Source organism: Peromyscus californicus, unplaced genomic scaffold (genome assembly GCF_007827085.1).
Source record: "Peromyscus californicus insignis strain IS unplaced genomic scaffold, ASM782708v3 Scaffold_12__1_contigs__length_115047231, whole genome shotgun sequence".
NCBI classification, from domain to species: Eukaryota; Metazoa; Chordata; class Mammalia; order Rodentia; family Cricetidae; genus Peromyscus; species Peromyscus californicus.
In genome coordinates, this window is record NW_026294413.1 from 72074115 (window position 1) to 72095220 (window position 21106).

Consider the following 21106-nt stretch of genomic DNA (forward strand, 5'->3'; position numbering starts at 1 on the left):
GTAAAGGGTAGAAGAGTTACTTCCTGGCCTGGGTTTTACTTTCTGAACCCTGGTGAGCGCTCATAGGGAAGTACTCAAGTTAGTTCAAGCACCTTAATCCAGAGACCTGCTCTGGGCCTTGGGAGGCAAAGTGAGAGCAAATACATTTAATATAACAACAGTGTAATAACAGTAATTACATATATAAAGTCTGCAATGCCCACCCCATCTCCTTCAATGGCTTGTAACACTTCATTTCCCATGATACCCCAGAATGGAATTCCATTCCACCTGGCAGAGATGAATCTTCCGGGAGAGTCGGGGGGGCGGGGGGGGGGGGGGGGGGGGGGCCGGGGAGGGGGGGGTGAGAAGAAAAGCAGAGCAGTGGCCTGCGGCTGTGCAGTAGCACAGGATGAGGGGACACTGGAAGGGGGATGTTTCCCTGCCCCCAGGGCACAAAGGCAAGCAAACAGGGCCACTCCGGTTCCTGCAGCAGAAGGCACCAAGCAGGGAAGAGCTAGAGACAGCAGTGAGAGGGGACGCTCTGGTCCTCGCCCTTCTCTCTGTCCAGGAAGCAGAGAGGGAATTGAGAGCTTAGTCCTCCATCATGTCCCATTGGCATATCAGCCTAAAATGTGCGGAAAAGGGGCTGCAGCCAAGTTCTGGATCTTCTCTGGAAGCCAGGAGAGAAGAGGGAGATGGGTTGGGAGAGGCAAGAAGCTGACTCCCATGCACCTGAGGTCAGGAAGGAAAGTCCTTAAAATAGGGGAAGGCATGCTGGATGTGGGAGAAAGGGGGTTGCTGACTTACCAGGTCACAGAGGTGTGGTGGGGTCACTCAGGGCTCGGGAATGACTCTGAGGACACAGAAATTGCAGGGTGTTTAGACATGCTCTCTATTGTGTATGTCTCTTAAGGCTTTTTTTTACCTCTGACCTTGATGCTTCTCAGCCAGGCCTAGGGGAGAGGAGAAAGGCAGACTGGATAATAAATCCAATCTGTGGCATCAGCTGAGAGTTGCAATATCTAGTTTCTCTACTCCCCAATTTGTCAAATGATCAGAAAAGCCCACCCAGAAAGAGAGCACCTGCTCCCAGCCTTATTGCAAGGACTCACCTGCCGGGACAACCCTAAGATCCCTCCACTGGCCAGTGTGGGAGTGCTGCTCCCACGATGCGGGGGATGCAGGCTGGGGCTGTTTCTTGGTCCTGGGGACACATCTCCAGAAGAGTCAAGTGTTTCTGAGGCTGGAGGGGAAGCTAGGGTGAGAGGAAGGTATAAAACCCTTCCAGGTTACCTTAAACAAGCAAGCTCCTCCGGCAAGGAAGAAGAAGCTCCATGGCAACAGGAAGCTGTGAGTCACCATAGCAATCCAGTTGCAAGAGAACCCCCCTACCAAGAGGCAGGAAATTGTCAGCAGCATCATTAGAGCAACCAGGGAAGAAGCGACAGGAAACTAAGAATTGCCGTGGTGAACCAGGAGGGTACAACAGGAAGCTGAGGCAGTTTCCATAGAAACGCAAGGAGAGCTAGAGAGAAAGGTACAGAAGAAGTGCTTCTTAGCAAAAGGCTGCTGTAAGCATCTCCCTAGCAACCAGATGGAAGGCTCTTTTAGCAACGGGGAAGCTGTCTGTAGTTGTCATGGCAACTGGGCTACTTGGCTAGAAAAAGGAATTGCTCAGCAATAGGCAGCCTGAACATCACCATGACCCAGCGGTTGGGGGCCACCCCTTGAGAGGTGCCTCACCCAGGGAAATCTGCTTGACGTCCAGATCCCAGGCCTCCTCCTCGACGCGGGCAGGCAGGGAGCAGGCTCCCGGTGAGAGGCCGGGAAGGGACGGGCCAGCATGCTCAAAGGAAGATACGGCTACGGAGGCCCGGGTGCGGGCGGCTGCGGAGAGTGGGGAGTTGGGGTGGTGGGGTGCTGGTGTGCCAAGTCCTCCTGGCTGCCTGGAGTAGTTCACAGAGGGCTTCCCAGGGAGTCCCACATTTGGGGAGGACCCACTCGACACTCAGTCTCCTTCCTGACATCTCCCCGCTGTCGTTCACATCCTTAGTCAGGGCCTGACTTCTGGGAGCACCCCCCAGCACCCCGGGCCTCACCTCTTCCAGTGAGCAGGGCACTCAGTGTCCGTTCCCCGAGGGCTTTGATGTCCAGGAAAGGTTTGTTCCCAATGCCCATGGAGACCATCTGCTGCACGCGGAGCTCTAGGGAACAGAGAGCCTGCTTGCAACCTTCTCTTGGCCCTCCTGCCTGGGTGTTAGCACGTCCCTGTTGACTCTACTTCCCAAGGCTGTTTTCCTCTCTCCCAACTCTTGACCATGCCTCCCCTTCTGGTGTCTCCCCTTCCTTGACTCTCATGGCATAGACTGTGAGGGTGATCTTTGACCTCTTCAGACATGCATCTGTTCTCTGCTATATAGTTCGTCCTGCCCGTTTGGCCTCCTAACCACCCGGTGTGTGTGCGTGCGTTTGTACACCCGATGTGGGTGTGGATGGAGGCGCGAACGTTGAGAGGTTAGAGGACACGTTAGATGTTGGCTGGTCTTCACTTCCCACCTTGTCTTAAGGCTGATCATCCTAATCATTTTGGTGGGCATGTGCCAGGCTGGCTGTCTAGCAAGCTTCTGGGGGGGAATTTCCTGTCTCAGCCTCCCATGTGCTCTGTAGCAGTGAAGAGTTTACAGGCCTTCCTGTTACTTACTACATCTGCAGTACTGCTGGCTTTTATGTGGGTCCTGGGGATTTGAACTCAGGTCCTCACACTTGGCATCACGAGCACTTTTACCCAGTGAGCCATCTTCCTGGCCAGTTACTTTTCATGGAACACTCAGTCTCCCTTTATCGTGGACATTAAGAGCAAAAGCCATGCTTTTGCATATCTGTGTGGTTTATAAAGTGCTTTTCTATCTGTAGCGACCTACTCGATCCTCCCTACCTCACTGAGATGAAGAAAGTACTGTGCCTTTTTCAGATTAATAGAATGATTCAGAGAGTTACAACAACAACAAAAAGCCCAACCCAGTGCCAACCAACAACAAAGAAAAGCTATTAGTCTAGGTCGCACGCAAAGTAAGTGGCACCCATCCTTGACCCCAATCCAGTAAGCAGTTCTGCACCTCTTTCTGTGGAAACATTTGCTCTTGCTCCTTAGAAATGTCTAGCGTTCTCTTTCCTTATGGCTAGTCCTGTCTCAGCCGTATCTCTTGAACCAGACTTTGAATCGTCTCTGAAGGCCTCTTTTCTAACTTTGAATCGTCTCTGAAGGCCTCTTTTCTACCATCTCCATACTCTCCCGAAAACCTTCTCATGGACTCCGATTCCAAGTACGGCCCCTCTACGATCGGCCATTACCCTTGTTGTGGGCCGCCTGTCTCCACAGCAGCTGGGCGATAGAGCTTGTCCACTTGAGTTTGGTCTCTGGTGAGGTAGCCTGCAAAGTGTATGCTTCTCGTGCCCGCCGCCGCCGAAACCATAATTCAAAACAGAGTCCACTGTCCCCAATGTTTTCGGTCAGCCCCATGTCAGCAGTCTGCGGAAGGGGGGGAGAGAGAGGGTTGAAGATGGAGATGTTAGGTGGCACCACACTGACAAGCGCTATGTTTAGCTTGGTAGGTGTTCAGTAAACATTTGCTCAACATCTGTCAGATACCAGGCGCTCTACACAGTCTGCGTAACAGAAACTGATTTACAGAGGGGAGAAGGAGGTTCACTGAGACCTGAAGCAACTTCCTCAAGAGCTTATCCGAGTTTCAGTAAGGACTCAAACCCATGTCTGTATGCCATTCCAAACACAGACCTTTTGCTCTGTCCTAGCTCTGAAGAGTTGGAACTAACACAAAGACAGTTTGGAAACCTTTAGTGTCCTTCCACCTGATCCAGGACTGTGGGTTGCTATGGATGCTTATATCTGGCTAGATGCCCAAAACAAGGCCTGCCTCTTGAGTTCTATTTAGTTCAGTGAAATTAAGGTGTGTGTATGTGTGTGTGTGTATGTGTGTGTGTGTGTGTGTGTGTGTGTGTGTGTGTGTGGTATTCTTTCTCCTCATATACCAGGGACCACCTCTAACTCAAAAGACCTATGTGTTTTTTGTTTCTTCTAGACAGGGTTTCTTTGTGTAGCCCTGGCTGTTTCTAGAACTCACTCTGTAGACCAGGTTGGACTGCAACTCAGAGATCCACCTGTCTCTGTGTCCCAAGTGCTGGGATTAAAGGTGTGTGCCACCACCACCCAGCAGACATATGTATTCTCATTGGGAACGTTTTTGTTTTTTTGTTTTTTTTGTTTTTGTCATTCTGTCTTGAAATGCCTTCTTAAGTCTTCTGCATGAATTATATGGAAAACTCAAAGGGTTTTTGTCATTGACCAATGACAGGGATTTCTTTCACCTTCTGACACCCTAAAATTGATGACCAATTAGAGGCCAAAAACTGTTTTAGGTGATGAAGATTCTGAACCTGTTTTGAGTTGAATTTCCAGAACATTCTGAGTTCTGATGATGACCATGGTTCAGTATCCCCACTCCACATTGTGTACCTTGAAAGCCTGCTTGTAAACGAAGGTCTCAGATCCTCCCTCGGAGCCCTTGAACTTGCTGAACAAGAGCAGGTCCTCAAAGAGAAAGACATGGCGGAGGCACTTTTTCCGGCCACAGATGACAGTGAATGGGTCCCGATGCAAGAGCTGTCCCTGTTCCTTCAGATCTATCTGGAGAAAGGAGAAGGAAAAGCTGGTCCAGGGGGCCGTCGTGTGAGGTTATGGGATGTAAGGGGTTTAGAGGGAAAGGGGCCTAAGGACTGGCTGTTGGCAGGCTCAGGAAGTCAAGGGAGGGCCTCACCCTAAGCCTCTGTACTGCTTCTCATACACAACTGTCTAGCAGCAGTCATTCCTCCGAATAAAAGATGCCCTGCGTAGCAGTACCCAGCCAGGCATGGGGAAGGAAGTCTTTGCATACTGAAGATGCAGAAAGAGAACTGGCAAAGAACGTGGGTAGGTCTGTCTAGACCAGTGGTCCTCAGCCTTCCTAATGCTGAGACATTTAATGCAGTTCCTTATGTCATGGTGACCCGCCCTCCCCCCCCCCCCCCCCGCCACCATAAAATTATTTTCATTGCTACTTTATAGCTGTTTCTGATGGTCTTAGGAGACTCCTATGAAAGGGTCATTTGACCCCCAAGGGGTCCTGACCCACAGGTTGAGAACCACGGCTGTAGAGGGAGTAAGTACAGTTCCAGCCCGATCTGGAATCAGTGTGGGAAAGAGATTAGGTAGAAGAAAATACAGTATCCAGAAAGGTAGAAGCAGATAGGGAAGAACAATTAGGAAAGGAACAGATAAGCACAAGGCAGATATGGGAAGAGCAGAGGGTGTTTGATATAGACGAAGCAGCGAAGAGCCAGACAGAGCCTGAGACCGGGTACGGCTTTACAGTCACCAGCCTACACTGTTTCTAAGGCCACAGAGTCACACAGTTTGAGCAAGAGTCCGTGGAAGCCAGGACCTCACCTCGCAGCCTCGCACAGCCTCCACCGCTAGCAGGTCTCTGCCTCGGGCCTCTTGTTCCTGGAGCAGTTGTACAGCAGCCCTGAGGGCCTGGCGCTCGGAGCTCAGCTCAGGCCCAGCTTCCCTCAGGAGCTCCTCCAGGAGTTGTCCATACCGAGCCAGCTGCTCCAGGGGCTGTTGCAGGGCCCGGGGTAAGCAGGGGCTGCTGTCCATGGAACCCTAGGGCGGAACCACAGCCAGGGATGAGAAGAGGGGCAGGGCTGGTAGGAGCCAAAGTCTGAGGACGGGAATGTGATAGGCTGGGTACAGGCTTTGGGGAGCAGAGGTAAAGAAAGGGGCCTGCAAGACGGCTCAGTGCGTGAAAGGTGCTCTCCACTAAGCCTGACGACCTGAGTCTCATCTCCGGGACCCACATGGCAGAAAGAGAATTGACTCATGCAGATTCTCCTCTGACCTCCACATGGGCACCACAGTGTGTGTGTGTGTGTGTGTATGTGTGTATGTGTGTGTGTGTGTGTGTGTGTGTGCAAGTATGTGTGTGCGTGTGCGCACACCCACCCACCCCAATAATAAAGACGTAAAAATAATTTTCTTTTAAAGTAAAGAGAAAAAAATGCAGAGGTCAAAGAGATGGCCCAGAAGCTAAAGGAACTTCTCACCAAGCCTGGGAATCAAGTTCCATCCCTGGGACCCAGGCGGTGGAAGGAGAGAACCATCTCCTGGGAATTGTCCTATGACTTCCCCACACATGTTTGGTACACACGTGCATGTACACACACACACACACACACACACACACACACACACACACACACACAAGTGTAATTTTAAAAAGAAAAGAAAGCAGGCAGGGGGTGGCTAGGAGATGCAGCCATCCTGTGTTGAAGGGAAACCCAGGTAATAGCCACTTATGCCCCCTGACTTTTACAGTCACATTCACATCTTTTCACATGAAATCCTTGGACCCTCAAGCTCCCAGTGAGTTGTACAAAGTGCATACTGCCCTTGTTTACCATCTATAGAAACAGGCTTGGGGCTGAAGAGAGGGCTCAGCAGTTAGGAGCACTTACTGCTCCTTCAGAGGAACTCGGTTCAGTTCCCAGCACCCACCCAGTGTCTCCCAAGCATCTTTAGCTGCAGTTTCAGGTGATCTGACATCCTCTTCTGGCGGCCTTGTGCACTGGGCACAGTGCACTACACATACATACCTACAGGTAAACAGTCACCTGCATACGATAAAAATAAATCTTAACAAAATGAAACTAAGCAAAGCAAATAAACAAAACAAAAGCAAACCAAACAAACAAAAACAGAGGCCCAAGAAATCAAGAATTTTACCCTCATTCCCTTATGTGGGGCATCTGGGGAAGAGTCCAGCCTCCCCTGGCTCTCAGTGCAATGTTAGGAAACCCTCCTGTTCCCAGACAGCAGTCTGGGAGGTTACTGGAGATTTTTGGTGAATGTTCCTGGGTACATCCATGAAAAATTGTTCTCTCTGAGAGTTCAAGGTGGGGTGAGTTTTTAGGTCTTCCTGGTCCTTTCTCTTAAAAAACATTTTCTCATTTTACTTATTTGTGTGTGTGTGTGTGTGTGTGTGTGTGTGTGTGTGTGTGTGTGTACATGCACGCACAGTCAGAAGACAACTAATTTGCAGGAGTCACTTGTACCGTGTTTCTAGGCTGGAACTCAGTTGTCGGTCTTGGAGGCAAGCATCCTTACCTGCTAATCCATCTCCTTGACCCACTTTTCTGAGAGGTGAGGAAAAGTTTACCTTGGCTGAGGGGGTGACTGCAGCCAGACCACTCTCCAGTTTGTGTCTGTGCTTCACGAACTGTGCGTAGAGGTTGAACTGGTCCCCCTGTGCCAGTAAGGAAGAGGTAGTGAGTGTCCCTGGTGAGGGACCTGTGGACACTTCTCTTCTCCCATTCCCACTGCCCAAGGAGGGGTAAGCAGGCAGCACTCTGCTTGCCAGGAATTATAAAGGCTCTTTGAGGGGGCTGGAGAGATGGCTCAGCGGTTAAGAGCACAGGCTGCTCTTCCAGAGGACCCAGGTTCAATTCCCAGAACCCACATGGCAGCTAACAACTATCTGTAACTCCAGTTCCCTGGGATCTGACATCTTCACACCAATGCACATTAAATAAAGTTAAATAAATTATTCAAAAAAAATTTTTTTAAAAAGGCTCTTTGAAGAGACAGTGACGTTCACACAATTGAAGACAAGTAACACACCGGCCAAGGTGAGGGACCTTGCAAGAGGGAGAAGAGTGGGGGGCGGGGAAGTGGGGGTGTGGGGGGCAGACCATGGGAAGGGAGAAGATCTGGAAGACGTTTAGTGGACTGCTCACATGGCGAAGGAAGCAGGCCCCAATGCGCAGGGGATGGGTGGTGCAGCCCTGCAGCTCTTGTAGAAAGTGCGTCCCGTGGAAGCTGCGGAGTCTCTCTCGGACACTCAGGGCTGCGGCCCAGGTGCATCGGAGCTCAGGCGTCAGCTCCGGCCCGGGGGGCGGCACTGGCTCATTCAGAGTGGCTATGTATTCTTGCTCACAGGCAATCAATTCAGACACTAGACGCTGCTGGGCACTGTAGGCACAAGCAGAGAAGCAGAGGCGTCACTCGGGCGTGGAAAAGAGTCACTACCACCAACAGTATAATCTTCTTTCCCACTTGCCTAGTAGACAGCAATTGGTCTGAACTCTCACCTGATGCTCCGTTTGCGCTCCATTCGCGGGGTACCCAGTCCCCAGGGCCCGTCTGGCCCTCCAGCCCGACCCAACAGCACATGTTCTCGGGGCGAACACGTCCTGTCTACCACTTCAGTACTGGTGACCTCCAGGCCTCGGATCAACACAGCCCTTGGGGGTCTTCCATCTGCTTCTGGAGCTAGCTCAAGGCCTTCCTCCTCATAGTCCTCCCCACACGGGGTCAGAGAGCAATGTGATGGGGCTGCCCGGGGCCCAGGGCTGCTGGGAAGAAGCAGGGAGCTGAGGCTGGGTGAAGGGCTATGGGCTCCATGCTGGGGGCCCGTGCTGCTGGCACTGTCCGCCCGTCTTCGTCTGTGGCCTCGAGGACTGGCCTCCTCTCCCAGCTGCTGCTGAATCCTCCGCTCCAGCTCTTGGCAGCGTGCCCGGCATCGGCCCCATTCTCGAAGGACTGCTGGGCTGCCCAGGTCCAGGGCCAAGGCTCGCATCTCCTGGAAGGTGCCTGCACTGGGCTCCGGGGCCCGCCGCAGGGCTAGGGCTGCCAGCACAGCTTCACGACCCGGCCCGGCTCCTGCCAGCCGAGCAGAGCCCTCATCTACCCATTCGTGTGCCTACAAAAGCCAGACAGGTTGGAGGCAGAGAAAAAAGGTGAGGACACGTGACACCCCCAAACACATATGCCGTTGCCAATGGCTCCCTGGGGGCCATCACCTCCCTGTCCTCCCCCTGCCCCAGCATCACAGCATAACCATGTGACTCGGAGATGGCATGGGCACAGAGGACACACACACAGCACTGAGTCGGGTTTGTACTAATGGCTTTCACACAGTGCCTCACCCAACTTTTCACAGTAGATGTGCAAGTGTCTACAAAGGCCCTACCTCAGGTCTCAGGTCACTCAGCCTGGGCAAGCCGAAAGTCAAAGGCAAGGGGATGGGCTTCCCAGGGACCACTCTTAGCAACTGCCTGACCAACTCCTCCGGGCTGAGGAGGAGGCTCTGTACCCACCTGCTGGAAGAAGCGCTGTAGCCGCAGAGCCCGGTGGAGGCCGCTCTCAACCTGCTCCAGTCGTTGTTCGAAGATATCCAGAACTTTCTGGGAGGCCATGTCCTCCTCCAGAGCCAAAGCTTCCCGGGCCTGGACGAGGCGCTCCTGGAGAAAGGGGGTCTGTGCTCAGACCTGGTCCTCTCCCAGGGACCCCGCCCCCAACTCCTCTCTGTCCTCACCTGCACCTCGGTGCTGAAAGCCCGGAATCGCAGTTCTGTCTCTTGCAGGACTGAGAGTGAGTTTCCAGGCGTGGCGAAGCTGGCCAGCTGCTCTTCCCCTGGGCCAGAGAGCCACTGTAACACCTGAGACAGAGCAGAAGGCTGTGAGGGAAGGGGAGGTTGTGAAGCGGCCAGGCTACAATGAGCTGCCATCACCCCAATGTACAGAACCCGGGTCATCCCGTTTTGTCTCACTGGGTGCTGTGGGACTGATAACAGTGAATGATAACAGCTCCCACAAGATTAAACGAGAAACAGGGTATGCCATCTTTGGTAAAGTGCCATATGAACAGGGCTGGCAGGAGACACAGGTTATTGTGCCAGGGGCAAGGCCGGCATGAGGAAACAGATGAAACCCACGTGAACCAAAGGAAGAAGGATGAAGGTTGCTTGGATAACAGGACCCAGAGGAATTCCACATCCACTGTGCCCTGCTGAGTGGTGAGCAGGAAACCTAGGCGCCAAGCCCAAAGGATGGCCCAGGAGATGGTGTGTGTGTGTGTGTGTGTGTGTGTGTGTATCCAGTTCAACTTTCCTACGATAGGGAATCTCCTACTTGTTCTGAAATGTTTGACTAATTTTTTCCTCTAAAGAGAGTCTGGAAGCTAGGGTGGAGCGGCTGGAAAATGCGAAGTCTCAGAATGTTCCTAAAAGCCAGTGCCAACACCAGCCACTTTCAGAGTCCTCTGCTGACTTCATTTCCCACCCATCCACCTGTGTGTTGTCCTATTTGTCTAGGAATGGGCAACTCAGCAGCAACATCCCATGCCTAGCAGAGTTAGAGCGCAAAGCTGACCACTTGAACTTCCAAATTCTGTTTTCAAAATAGGTTTTTAGATGGGCAGGGATATCTAATCCATAGGAGAGACCCCCTGGGGTGGGGATGGAATGGCAGGAGCCAGCAGGCAGCCCCAGAACACAAAACCCTGGTTCCCCTTTAGCACTGACTTTGAGATGACCCTTCTCATACACACACACACACACACACACACACACACACACACACGGGTCCATGGGATATATATTCACAGTACTAGGAGCTAAGGAAAAACAACCAGATTTTAAAGTCCCTCTTCCTTTCACAGTGCAGAGACAGCCAATCCCTACAGGGCTTAAGTCCAGAAGAGAAGAATCAAGATTCAGAGAAGCCAGTCTTATTCTTGAGTCTTAAGAGGCCTGTGGTTCCTCTCAGTGACTACCAATGTGTTCTCCAAAGTAGGAGGAGAGACGGGGCCGTTTTGCCTCCGTTTTGGAGGATGATAATATGGGGAGGCAAAATGTGGAGCCAGAGCACTCTATCAATAGACATTTATGATCGGGCTTCATGGTTAGACCCTTAATCCCAGCACTCTGGAGGTAAAGGCAGGAGAGTGAGGAGTTTCACGGCCAGCACCAGCTACACAGTGAGTTCCAGGCCAACCTAGGCTACATCAGATCCTGTCTCAGAAAACCCCCAAACAGAAACAAAACATTTATTATCTTCACACCAAGGAGGTTGTGCCCTGAGCCAACCAGCTGATTCCAGAGTTCCCTCTGGGTGGTGAACACCTCCCACAATATCTAATGATCCTGACCAAAGACAGACAGAAGGTTGACCTCGCGGCGGCTTCCTTGGGCTGGTGCTGACATGCTCCTGCCCTCATGCTGAATCTCACACTTCTGTGACCAACCTCTAGGGGATGCTGGAGGGAAGCTGGAAGGATATCATCCAGGCTTGGTGTCAGCAGGGATGCAGTGAGGCAGGAACTAGGCTCCCAGGCTGAGCAAGGGTATGGGGGCGGGAACCTCCTCACCTGCTGGAGCTGGCGCAGGCGTTGGTGTTTTTCCTGCTGCTGCACTCGTAAGTTGGAGAGACGCACAAGTTGGTGAATGGCCTCATCTACCTCCTGGTAGAGCACAGCTGGGCCTGGACCCTCAAGCCTGGGGAAAGGCGACATTGAGTCTCTGCCCTCGCCAAGCTTCCCAGTTCTGTCTTTGTATCCTCAGGGGTGCAAACACCAGAGGTGTCATGGCAGCGAGAATCAGACTTGCACCATAACTCCCCTTACTGAATCAGCTTGGCTGAGATATTTAGTATCTCTGGTCCTCCGAGTCCACATTTGTAATCATAACTGGCACACGGGGATGCTGTGAGGGTTATAAGTATAAAGGCACGCTATCTTGTCCAGAGGAGTGCAGAGTAAGAATTATCTGCCACTTAAGGTTTAGGACCGCTCTCCGCTATCTCCCCAGCATCTGCCTCCGCACACCCGCCTCTCGTACTTGCTGCTATGGGTGGAGCGCAGCCGCATCAGGATGGCTCCTCCGGTCCTCTGCAGCGCCGTCAGCCGAGGATCTGCCAGCACCTTTTGCAGGGGCTCAGGCATTCCCACTGCCTCCTTGGGACAAGCAAACACATCAGGAGTTTCGCTAGAAAGTGCCCACCCCAGCCCATCCCTTTCACACCTACCATTATTCCATCTCATTCCATACCTCTTCCTTTGGTTCTTCTGCTCCCTCGAGCTCCTCAATAGCCTGCCGTACAGAGGTCAACACACCTCGGCACAAGCTGCACAGCTTTGCCACTTCCTGAAACCCACATACGGAGATGGAGTTAAGGGACGGCATTCAGGGTAAGAAATATACCGGGCATGGCGGGCCTTTCTTTAATCCTAGCACTTGGGAGGTAGAGGCGGGTGGAGCTCTGAGTCTGAGGCCAGCCTGGTCTGCATAGTGAGTTCCAGGACAGCCAGGGCTATGAAGAGAGACTCTGTCCCCGAGACAAACAACAAATAAATAAACATAACCCACAGGATGGAGATGGGACTCCTGGAGACTTTTGTGGAAATAATGCTAGGTTTACTTTCTGACTTTGTTGCTTCCAAGTTATACAATATTGGGCAAGCCCAAAAACTCTAAAATTCATTTTATTCAATAGTAAAGTTAGAATTAGGTTTTTTGGTTTTTTTTTTTTTGGTTTTTCGAGACAGAGTTTCTCTGTGTAGCTTTGTGCCTTTCCTGGATCTCGCTCTGTAGACCAGGCTGGCCTCGAACTCACAGAGATCCTCCTGCCTCTGCCTCCCGAGTGCTGGGATTAAAGGAGTGCGCCACCACCACCCAGCTCAAGAATAGATTTTGTAAAGTCGAAGGAAATGATATTAGCCTGGCACTGAGCACTGTCGTGGCCCACGGCACAGCTTAGCATGTGAGTTTCCTTTGCCCTCTTCCTCTGATCTTCACTCCGCCCGGCCCCGCCTCCAGCTCCTCACATCTGCTTTCGCTAAGAACTCGTGTTTGTAGTCAGCTGTGAGCTCGCCGACTCTCTAGTCTGACTCCCTACACTTAGGGTCACAGAAGCAGGAAGGTCAGTGATGCAGATGCATTTGATGGGTGAAGAGCCTGCACTTTGTGGATAGTGGGGTAGGGAGCAGGTACAGAAAGGGCACCGTCTCTAGAAGTGAGGTAACGTAACTTGCCAGGCGCCATGGAACCAACTTCTCAGCTCTCAGCACTTTCTAGAAACCCACGAAACTATCACAAACACTTCTCCACTTACTTTATGACATCGTAATAGTTCCCACTAGAAAGCATACGTTACTTAACGTCATTATGAATAATTTGACAAACTCGGGGGGCAGGGAGCTGGAAAGATGGCTCAGAGGTTAAGAGCAAGTATTTTTCTTCCAGAGGACCCAAGTTTGATTCCCAACACTCATATGTAGCTCACAACTGCCTGTAACTCCAGATTGAGGGGTTCTGATGGCTCTGGCCTCTAAGGACACCCACACAGGTGGCATTTACTCACATAGACACACAGACATATATACATGCTTAAAAATAAAATAAATCTTAAAACATTCTAAAAGAATATTACAGCGGTGGTGGCGCACGCCTTTAATCCCAGCACTCGGGAGGCAGAGGCAGGAGGATCTCTGTGAGTTCGTGGCCAGCCTGGTCTACAGAGTGAGATCCAGGAAAGGCACAAAGCTACACAGAGAAACCCTGTCTCGAAAAACCAAAAAAAAAAAAAATTACAAATTTGTGTGGTAACTGGAAGATGGTTCACAGGTTAAAAGTACTTGTTGCTCTTGCAGAGGACTGGGTTCAGTTCCCAGTCCCACACGATGGGGCTTAAAACCTTCTGTAATTCCAGTTCCAGGGGACCTGATGCCCTCTTCTGACTTTTCAGGCACCGGGCTCATGTGTGGAGCACACACATATATGCGGGTAAAACATTCATACACATAAAATAAAAAAATAAAAAGAATTTAACAGTCTTCCCGTCTTCCCAATGGCCAGCAAGACTTGTTCAAGGTTCCTGAGTCAGAACTATTTTCTGAATTTAATGGAGCTGCATCTTCCCCAGCCCCAGGGTCATGTCTGTCTTTGTCTTTTCTCCTAGATTTCCAGCTCCCAGGTTCCGAGGTGCTGAGGGGGCTTACCTGGTGTATCTCTACCCAGTGGTCGGGGGAGAGGTCCCTGTGACCCCCTAAGTCCGACTGCAGCTCCTCTGGCCTGGCCACCCTTTTCAGGTCCTTCGCTGACAGCAACTCAGCTCCCTGCAGACATGGAAGCAGGGGTTTTCTGCACAGGCGTCTTGTGACTCAGACCAATCTGAGAGATCAGCAAGCTGTCCCTTCCCTTCCCATGACTGACAGGGGACTAGCGGGAAAGAGAGCCTACCTGAAGTCCACAGAGCTCAGCTGGAGGGTCTTCATGGGTGAGAATCACCAGCCGCTGAACGAGCGGAGGGTTGCCTGAGTCCTAAGTACAAAGAAGAATGTCCCTAAACTTTGGAGAGTTAGATGGCCTGGAATGGCTGCCACTGGAGAAAAGTGAGGACCTAGGGGACATGCCTGTCTCAAGGAGTTGTATTACCTGAAGCTGACTTAAGGCTGGAATAAGTGCTGGAGGCAGCGGGGGTGCCTTGCGAAGGTCAAGCAGGACTGTTAGCCCCAGGAACTGCAGGTCAGGCCTGTGGAGGCAAGGAGAGTCGAAGGTGTGTGTGTGTGTGTGTGTGTGTGTGTGTGTGTGTGTGTGTGTGTGTGTGTGTGTGTCTGTGTGTGTCTGTGTCTGTGTGTGCATGAGAATTGCGGGGACAGCAAAGAGAGAACAAGGAAGAAAGAACACAAGTCTTCTGACTCAGTGCTGACGGTCTTCAGAAGTCAGTACTACTATATTTGGGAAGCAACGAGCAAACGGTCGATGTCTGGGACACGTGCCCAGTAGGCAACCTAACAGTCAAGAACCTACATTGACACAGCTATTGGGTTAGAGGCCTGGAACTCTATGTGCTGTTATGGCATACATTCAAGGCCTTAGCATCTGTCTGATAGGCACTCGGTGTCCACAAAGTATTTGCTGGATGAAAGAGCCTGTGCACTGATAATCTGGGCACTGGAGTACCGAGAGAGTCGGCAGTGGTGATTTTGAAGACCATGAAGACTATCCTGGAAGTCAGAATTGGTAAGATCAAGGTCCATGGCTTGAAAATCTGAGGGTTGACGTAGTAAGCCAGCCAGCGCCTTGAGAAAGAAAGCAGGTCTCCTGAGTCTGCACGCTAATGCCCAGGGTGAAGTCTGCCATGCTTACCTAAGCAGTGAGTGGAGGTAACGAAGGGCAGTGTTCAATGTCTCCTGGGAGGGTGAGGGCTCCTCAAGAAGGCACGGGGGCGGGGGCGTGATAGTCAGCAAAGCTCTCCCAGTCTGGTCGACCCCTCCTGAAGACAGAAAATGGCCAGGGTGTCCTGGCTGGGACAATCTTTGACTACCTCCCGTCCACCTCCCCTCCTTCCCAAGTCCACTTCAATTGTTCCACTTTCCCAAAGCCCTTCCCACCCACTCGTGTGTGTGTGTGTGTGTGTGTGTGTGTGTGTGTGTGTGTGTGTGTGTGTGTGTGTAGGCCAGAGGTCACTGTAAGATCTTTCTCAATCCCTTTCCACCTTATTATTTTTTTAAGTTTTTTGTTGTTGTTGTTTTGTTTTTTGGTTTTTGGTTTTTCGAGACAGGGTTTCGCTGTGTTGTTTTGAGACCTGTCCTAGATCTCACTCTGTAGACCAGGCTGGCCTCGAACTCACAGAGATCCACCTGGCTCTGCCTCCCGAGTGCTGGGATTAAAGGTGTATGCCACTGCTGCCCAGCTAAAGATATTTTTTGAGGATTTATTTATGCTTATTTTATGTGTATTGGTATGTCTATGAATGTGCCAGATCCCCTAGAACTGGAGCGGTAGGCAGCTGTGAATTGCCATGTGGGTGCTGGGAATTGAACTCAGCACCTCTGGAAGAGTAACCAGTGCTCTTGACTGCTGAGCCATCTCTCCAGCCCTCCACCCTATTTTTTTTTTTTTTTTAAAGACAGGGTCTCTCTCGCCGGGCGGTGGTGGTGCACACCTTTAATCCCAGCACTCGGGAGGCAGAGCCAGGCGGATCGCTGTGAGTTCGAGGCCAGCCTGGGCTACCAAGTGAGTTCCAGGAAAGGCGCAAAGCTACACAGAGAAACCCTGTCTCGAAAAACCAAAAAAAAAAAAAAAGAGAGGGTCTCTCACTGAACCTGGAGAATCTCTGGTTCAGCCTGACTGGCTGGCCAACGAATGCCAAAAATCCACTTGTCTCAACCTTCCCCTTTCTTTCCAGCACCGGGGTTACAGATCCCATGCCATGCCTAGCTCTTATGCGGATGCTGGGGGTCTGAACTCAGTCCTCCTGCTTGCAAAGCAGGCATTTACCGACTGACCCATCTCCCCAGCTCCTTTCCTTTTGTTCGCAGATGCCCACTGACCAGTCAGAACGAAGAATCCAGATGCCATCAAGTCCCAAGCTACAGGTGGGTCATCCAAGATGGAAACTGAGGGAGTCTCTTCTGGGATGCTGTCTCCTTTTACATCCGGCACAGTCTCCAGGGGCTGTGTTGGGGGCTCGGATGGGAAGCACCCTGGACCTGTGGATCCTGTGCAGATAGAGGCAGAGTTACTCTAGTCTCTTCCCAGCCAAACCACAGCTTCTCCTCCAGACCCCTTCCCTAGGCCCGGCCTGCCCTGGCCCTTGGTGCCTGGACCCCACTGTCCTCTCACCTGTCACACACACCGGTACCAGCACCTCTTGTTCACTCTCTCTGATGCCCTCTTCTGGGGGCCCACAGTCTTCTGGGGGTGCAGGCTCTTTTCCATCTGCGGGCTTGAGTTCCTCTTTTGATTCAGACGCTGGCTTCCCAGAATCCTCTTTCTCCTTAACCAGGCTGCATTCTGCAGGTTCCTGTTCACTGAGTGAGGAGGGCAGACTGACAAGGACTTCCTGCTGCCTAGTCTCTTCCTTGTCCTTGGGGCTGAGCGGGGTACTCTCCCCTTTTACAGCACCTCTGCCAGCAGCTCGCTTCTTCCTTCTGTTTCCTTTGCCTGCTCTTCGCGGGGTACCAGGTGGTCCTTCAACCCCTTGGCCCATTCCTCCCCCAGTCTCCCCCGAGGGGAGGCAGGATTCAGCGGCCTCCCCCAGAGCCTCTGCTGGGGGCTCAGATGCCTCCAGGACCGCTGCATCTGGGTCAGCCTCAGCTCCCGGGGGTGAGTCAGAAGAGGCCCCAGTACTACTCCCTTCACCAGGTGGGCGTGCCCCATCCTGGTCCCGAGACCCCAGGCCTTTCTGGTGCATCCATGCCCGGTGTCTCCGGTGCCGGCCCTTCCCTCCGGTACTCTTCCGGGTGGGTACTGTGCGGGTCCTGGAGAGGCCTGAGGCCTCAGCGTCTGTGGGGCTTCCCCTCATATGAGGCAGCGTCACCTCCAACAGTTCCACATATTCACCCTCTGGGCCTTCTGCAGGAGCGTTGTGTCCATCCCCAGGACTCCGGGTCCCCAGCACCTCCTCAGGGAGTGGAGAGCTAGGAAGCCTTGGAGGTCCAGAGGGCAGTTCTGGAGGCAGTGTGCTTGGCTGGTGGCCAACCATGAGACCCTCTTTGTGCACAAATCGCGGGCAGATGAGCTCAGCCCAGGGCAGGCGCTGAATCCCAGAGGGTGCCGACAGAAGACAGGTGCTGAGGCGCCCCGTTGGCCGGTCCTTGTTAATGCCTTGCAGCCACTCAGGTGTGAATAGGTAGGCACAGGCTTCATTGGGCACTGGCAGCTCCTGGACCCGTCCACCTCCTGGGGCCAGACATTTCAGTGCCAGGCGGGGAGCTTGGGCTGCCGAGGGTACGACCTGCAGGTAGAAGTCGCCAGGGCGCAGCAGCTGCCAGGGGAGGGCTGCTAGCTGCACTACGACCTGTTCATGCAAGCAGAGTGGCCAGCCCTCATGGAAGAAGAGAAATCCACTGTACTGGGCCTGGAGGGAGAAGTGAGAGGCTCTGCTCAAGGCCTCTGCTGACGAAACCAGCAAGGGGTGGGGGTGGGGGGGGGCGCTGTGAGAATGAGTCCACACTAGGCAGGACTGGTCTTATGTCGGGTGGGTTAAAACCCCTAGGGGACAGGAAAGGAGATCACCACGTGGCAGAGGAAAGAACCCAAAACCGTTGATCCTTTGGTGGAAGGAAGCTTTCCTAGAAAGCTAGCTGTATATGTGGGAAGGTAAGAACCCCCGTCATTACAGCGATCTGGTCAACAGATGCCACTGTCTTGGAAGAATCAAAGACTGTTGGTCTTTATGGCTGCCGGAGTGAAGACTCTCTCCTGAATCCCATCTGAGCCTGAGGGAATACCTTAAGACATCCACGAGGAAGTAATGTTTGAAACTTGCTCTGGAAAAGTCAGGGTCTTTTAGGGGGAAGTCAATGTTTGTTAAGGGTCAATATTTAAGGAAAATAAATATACCTGCATATGTGTTAGTGTTTGAGTAGTCACAATCAGTGGGAGGTCGGCAAGTGAGACCTAAGCGTTCCTGTGGAGAACAGGATTGGGAAGCCTGTGTCTCTAAGTGGGAGGAAATGAGCCTGGCAGAAAAGGGTTGACAGCCACTCACACAGGCTTCCTGCTGGACCTTGGCAAGCAGGTGTTTAGCAGGTACCAGGAAGTCCAGCGTGTACCTCAGCGCATCCTCCTGGTAAGTCCTCTCCACCACCTGGAACACTTGGCCCAATAGGGTTGGGGCTGTGGCTTCAAAGGGTGGATACAAGGCAGCGAGTGTGCTCTGTACACAGTCCTCCACCGGCTCAGGCTCCTGGGGGAGACAATACCAAGCTAGAGATAACTAGAGACTACACAAGCATGGCTCCTTGGGAGTCGGCTGGTCTGCAGATAGCTATGTAGCATAGGAGCACAGTGGCTAATCAGAAAATGCTGGCTGAATGAGCCAGGGGGTAGGAGTGAGGGCCTGGCCAGTCAGTGCATACAGGCTTACTTAACCACGGCTTCACATTGAAGCTCTGAGACTTTGGCTTTAGAGATCCAGGGGGAGTTTGTTATGCACGACTCTGATCAGGGTTGTTCCAGGTACTTGTAAACTGGGGTGATTGCATAGGTTCACCTGGACAGGCTGGGCCACTGGACCCAGATGATGGCCAAGGATTCTGGTAGATGGGGTGGGGTATGGGGTTTCGACATAGCCGCCATCTTGCCAATAGATTCTCCCGGAACTCACCATCCAGGTAACTTTATCATAAGTGGAGGTGTGCCCACCCACAAAACACTGCATCCAAGAGATGGCTGAGTGACAGGTGGGAAGAAAGGAGACAAAACTGTGGCCAACTCAGGTCTTGGTAGCATCCCTTTCTTCCATTCATAAAGCCTGCCGGATTGGCTATCACGAATTGGTTGGAGCCATTTGAAAGAAGATAGAGACATAAATGAACTCTTGGAGAAGAGAGGAGGAGGTTTTGATGCTATGCATTCCAGTCGAATTTTACCTGGACCCACTGTCTCAAAGACTAAGCCATGTCCAATTCTGACCCACTTCCCTAAGTGAGTCATCGGGCTATCTTTCTTCATCTCATTCCCTAAACAAAATCCCTTAGGTCTATTTCTTTGCAAGTCTTTCAGATGGCTTTTTTTTTTTTAAGTTCCTTTGATCAGACGTCTTCGTTGTAAATGAGGAATGGGGCACTCTGCGATATTTACCGAGCTCTCTGCCCATTGCAAACAGCCCTGGTTTCACCGCAGAACAAAAATTGCTTATTTTACTTCTAAATCTCTCCAGCCAGAGTTGCTTAATCCTGGCTGTTTGAGAAGATTAGGGTATTCAGTCACCCCAGAGACCAGCATTCCGTGTTATCAGCGCACAGACTCGGCCCCAAGGTGTGGGCGAGCAGACAGACCCTCAGTGTTGCCGGGACTGTGTACGTGGGTGGGAAAAAGGGTAGGGGTGAGGTTGAGTGGGCCTCGGCTCTGAAGTTAGGATCCGGGGCGCTCCAGCTTAAGCAGCAAAGCAGCTGCAACCCATTAGGGGCGGTGAGCTCATGGCTGAACAAGAGTCGCAGCCACAGGAAACGGCCTCAGCAGGAGGGGAGGAGGGGTCTGGAGCAGGCGGAGGTGGGCAGGAGCCCAAGACACCAGGCCTCTGGTCGGCTGGGACCAAAAAGAGACGAGCGAGACTGAGTCAGCTCTCACTGGCCTAGTTCCTGTCTCGCTCCAACCCCCTGAGCAGGGTGATGCCTCCCGGGCTTTCTCCGTAGGCATCGCCCGGGCTGGGCCTCTCCCCCACCTCCACTCTGCAGTGAGCGCGGTAGGCTGCACCCGCCTGGGCAGTGGGCGCCCTCGCTAGCAGAGCCCACTCCTGCCGTAGTTCCTCGGTGCACTTCTGGCCGTAAAGTTCCAGGCTTAGTGTTCGATCCCGTTGACATGGGCTTCTGGTACCCTGAGTGGCTGCTCCCGGAGCCTCTGCCTCATGCACAGGATTCCATCCAGTTCCCTCCCTGCAGCGGCGTTAAGCCTTGGGGAACTTTGTCCCAAAACTCTGGTTTTGGCTCTGGAAACGTCACGCCCACTGGTACTGCGGAACACCCCCTACCCACCCTTAAACAGCCCCCTTTCTGCGAGGGAATTTCCCTTTGGACGTGCCCTCTGGCCCTGGCCCAGCCACAGCTGTGACTTGTCCCTCAGGGCCGGATGGGTGGGCCCACCTCACCGGGTTGGGGACAGGGATGGAAAATGGTGGTTCCAGGCAGGTCAGTTCTCATGACCCGAGGCAGTGCCCTTTCCAGGGCTGCCGCCACACCAACTCGCAGAGGGTCTCCAGGAGTGGAAGACTGGGATGGAGTAGGGGGAGGGAAAACCCAGCAAAAGAAAACTGGGTAGGACCGGGAAGGCCGGGGGAGAGAGGGGTTGGGCTGTGTGCAAAGACCACGAAAGGATGGGGAGGCAGCAGAGGAGAAAGAAAGGGTCACGGCAATCGCCCGGTGGGGACTGGGCAGGCAGCGGGCCGGCAGACAGAAGAAAAGAAGGGGGGATGGTAGGGTGGAGAGTCTCCGGGGCGCCGAACAGCAGCGCTAGGCGGGCACAGGAGGCACGGGGCTGGGGGCCCGGAGCGGGCTGCGCGAAGGCCGAGGGGACACGGGGGTGCGACGCGGGACTCACCATGGCTGGGCGTCGGGAGGTGTCCGACTCTCGGGCGGGCGGGCGGGCGGGGCGGGTCAGCCACCGCCTCCCTCCCGGCGCTCAGTCTCGCCGGGTCTGGCTGCAGGACAGCTCGCACCGCGGCCGCGGCTCTGCCCGCTCGCTCGCTCGCTCGCTCGCTGGCTCGGGCGCCCAGGCCGCGGGGCCCC

The 21106-nt window shown here is 53.0% G+C and overlaps 1 protein-coding gene across 17 annotated transcripts; it reads right to left on the bottom strand.

The window, feature by feature from the left end:
* Positions 1-131: 131 nt before the first annotated feature.
* On the bottom strand, positions 132-21016 carry Arhgef40 (Rho guanine nucleotide exchange factor 40). Of its 17 annotated transcripts, none has more exons than XR_008217093.1 (24): positions 20919-21016; positions 18370-18567; positions 16500-17736; positions 16208-16375; positions 15021-15147; positions 14307-14403; positions 14112-14192; positions 13871-13987; positions 11922-12017; positions 11712-11827; positions 11243-11369; positions 9411-9533; positions 9193-9336; positions 8185-8795; positions 7831-8065; positions 7254-7340; positions 5486-5701; positions 4517-4687; positions 3334-3511; positions 2082-2186; positions 1726-1869; positions 1095-1237; positions 790-935; positions 132-652 (listed from the first exon to the last, which is right to left on the bottom strand). XR_008217093.1 is itself a non-coding variant. In XM_052733313.1 (24 exons), the coding sequence occupies exons 1-23, from the start codon at positions 19039-19041 to the stop codon at positions 794-796; spliced, it is 4617 nt and encodes a 1538-aa protein (XP_052589273.1). In that variant the 5' UTR covers positions 19042-20419; the 3' UTR covers positions 132-699; positions 790-793. The 17 variants fall into 17 exon arrangements, 7 of the variants coding, with proteins under 7 accessions (XP_052589273.1, XP_052589271.1, XP_052589270.1 ...); XR_008217089.1 differs by lacking the exon at positions 20919-21016 and adding an exon at positions 18988-20420; XR_008217091.1 differs by lacking the exon at positions 20919-21016 and adding an exon at positions 18988-20420 and having other exon boundaries at positions 132-699.
* Positions 21017-21106: the final 90 nt, after the last annotated feature.

Bases quoted from the DNA above. Each gene is read 5' to 3' on its own strand.
- Arhgef40 (XM_052733313.1), bottom strand. From the start codon at position 19,041: ATGCAGTGTTTTGTGGGTGGGCACACCTCCACTTATGATAAAGTTACC. The intron at 15,148-16,207 runs GTCAGTGGGCAT...TTCTGTCTTCAG, and splicing joins TGGATTCTTCGTTCTGACTG to GAGGGGTCGACCAGACTGGG. The intron at 4,688-5,485 runs GTGAGGTCCTGG...TCCTTTCTCCAG, and splicing joins AGGCTGTGCGAGGCTGCGAG to ATAGATCTGAAGGAACAGGG.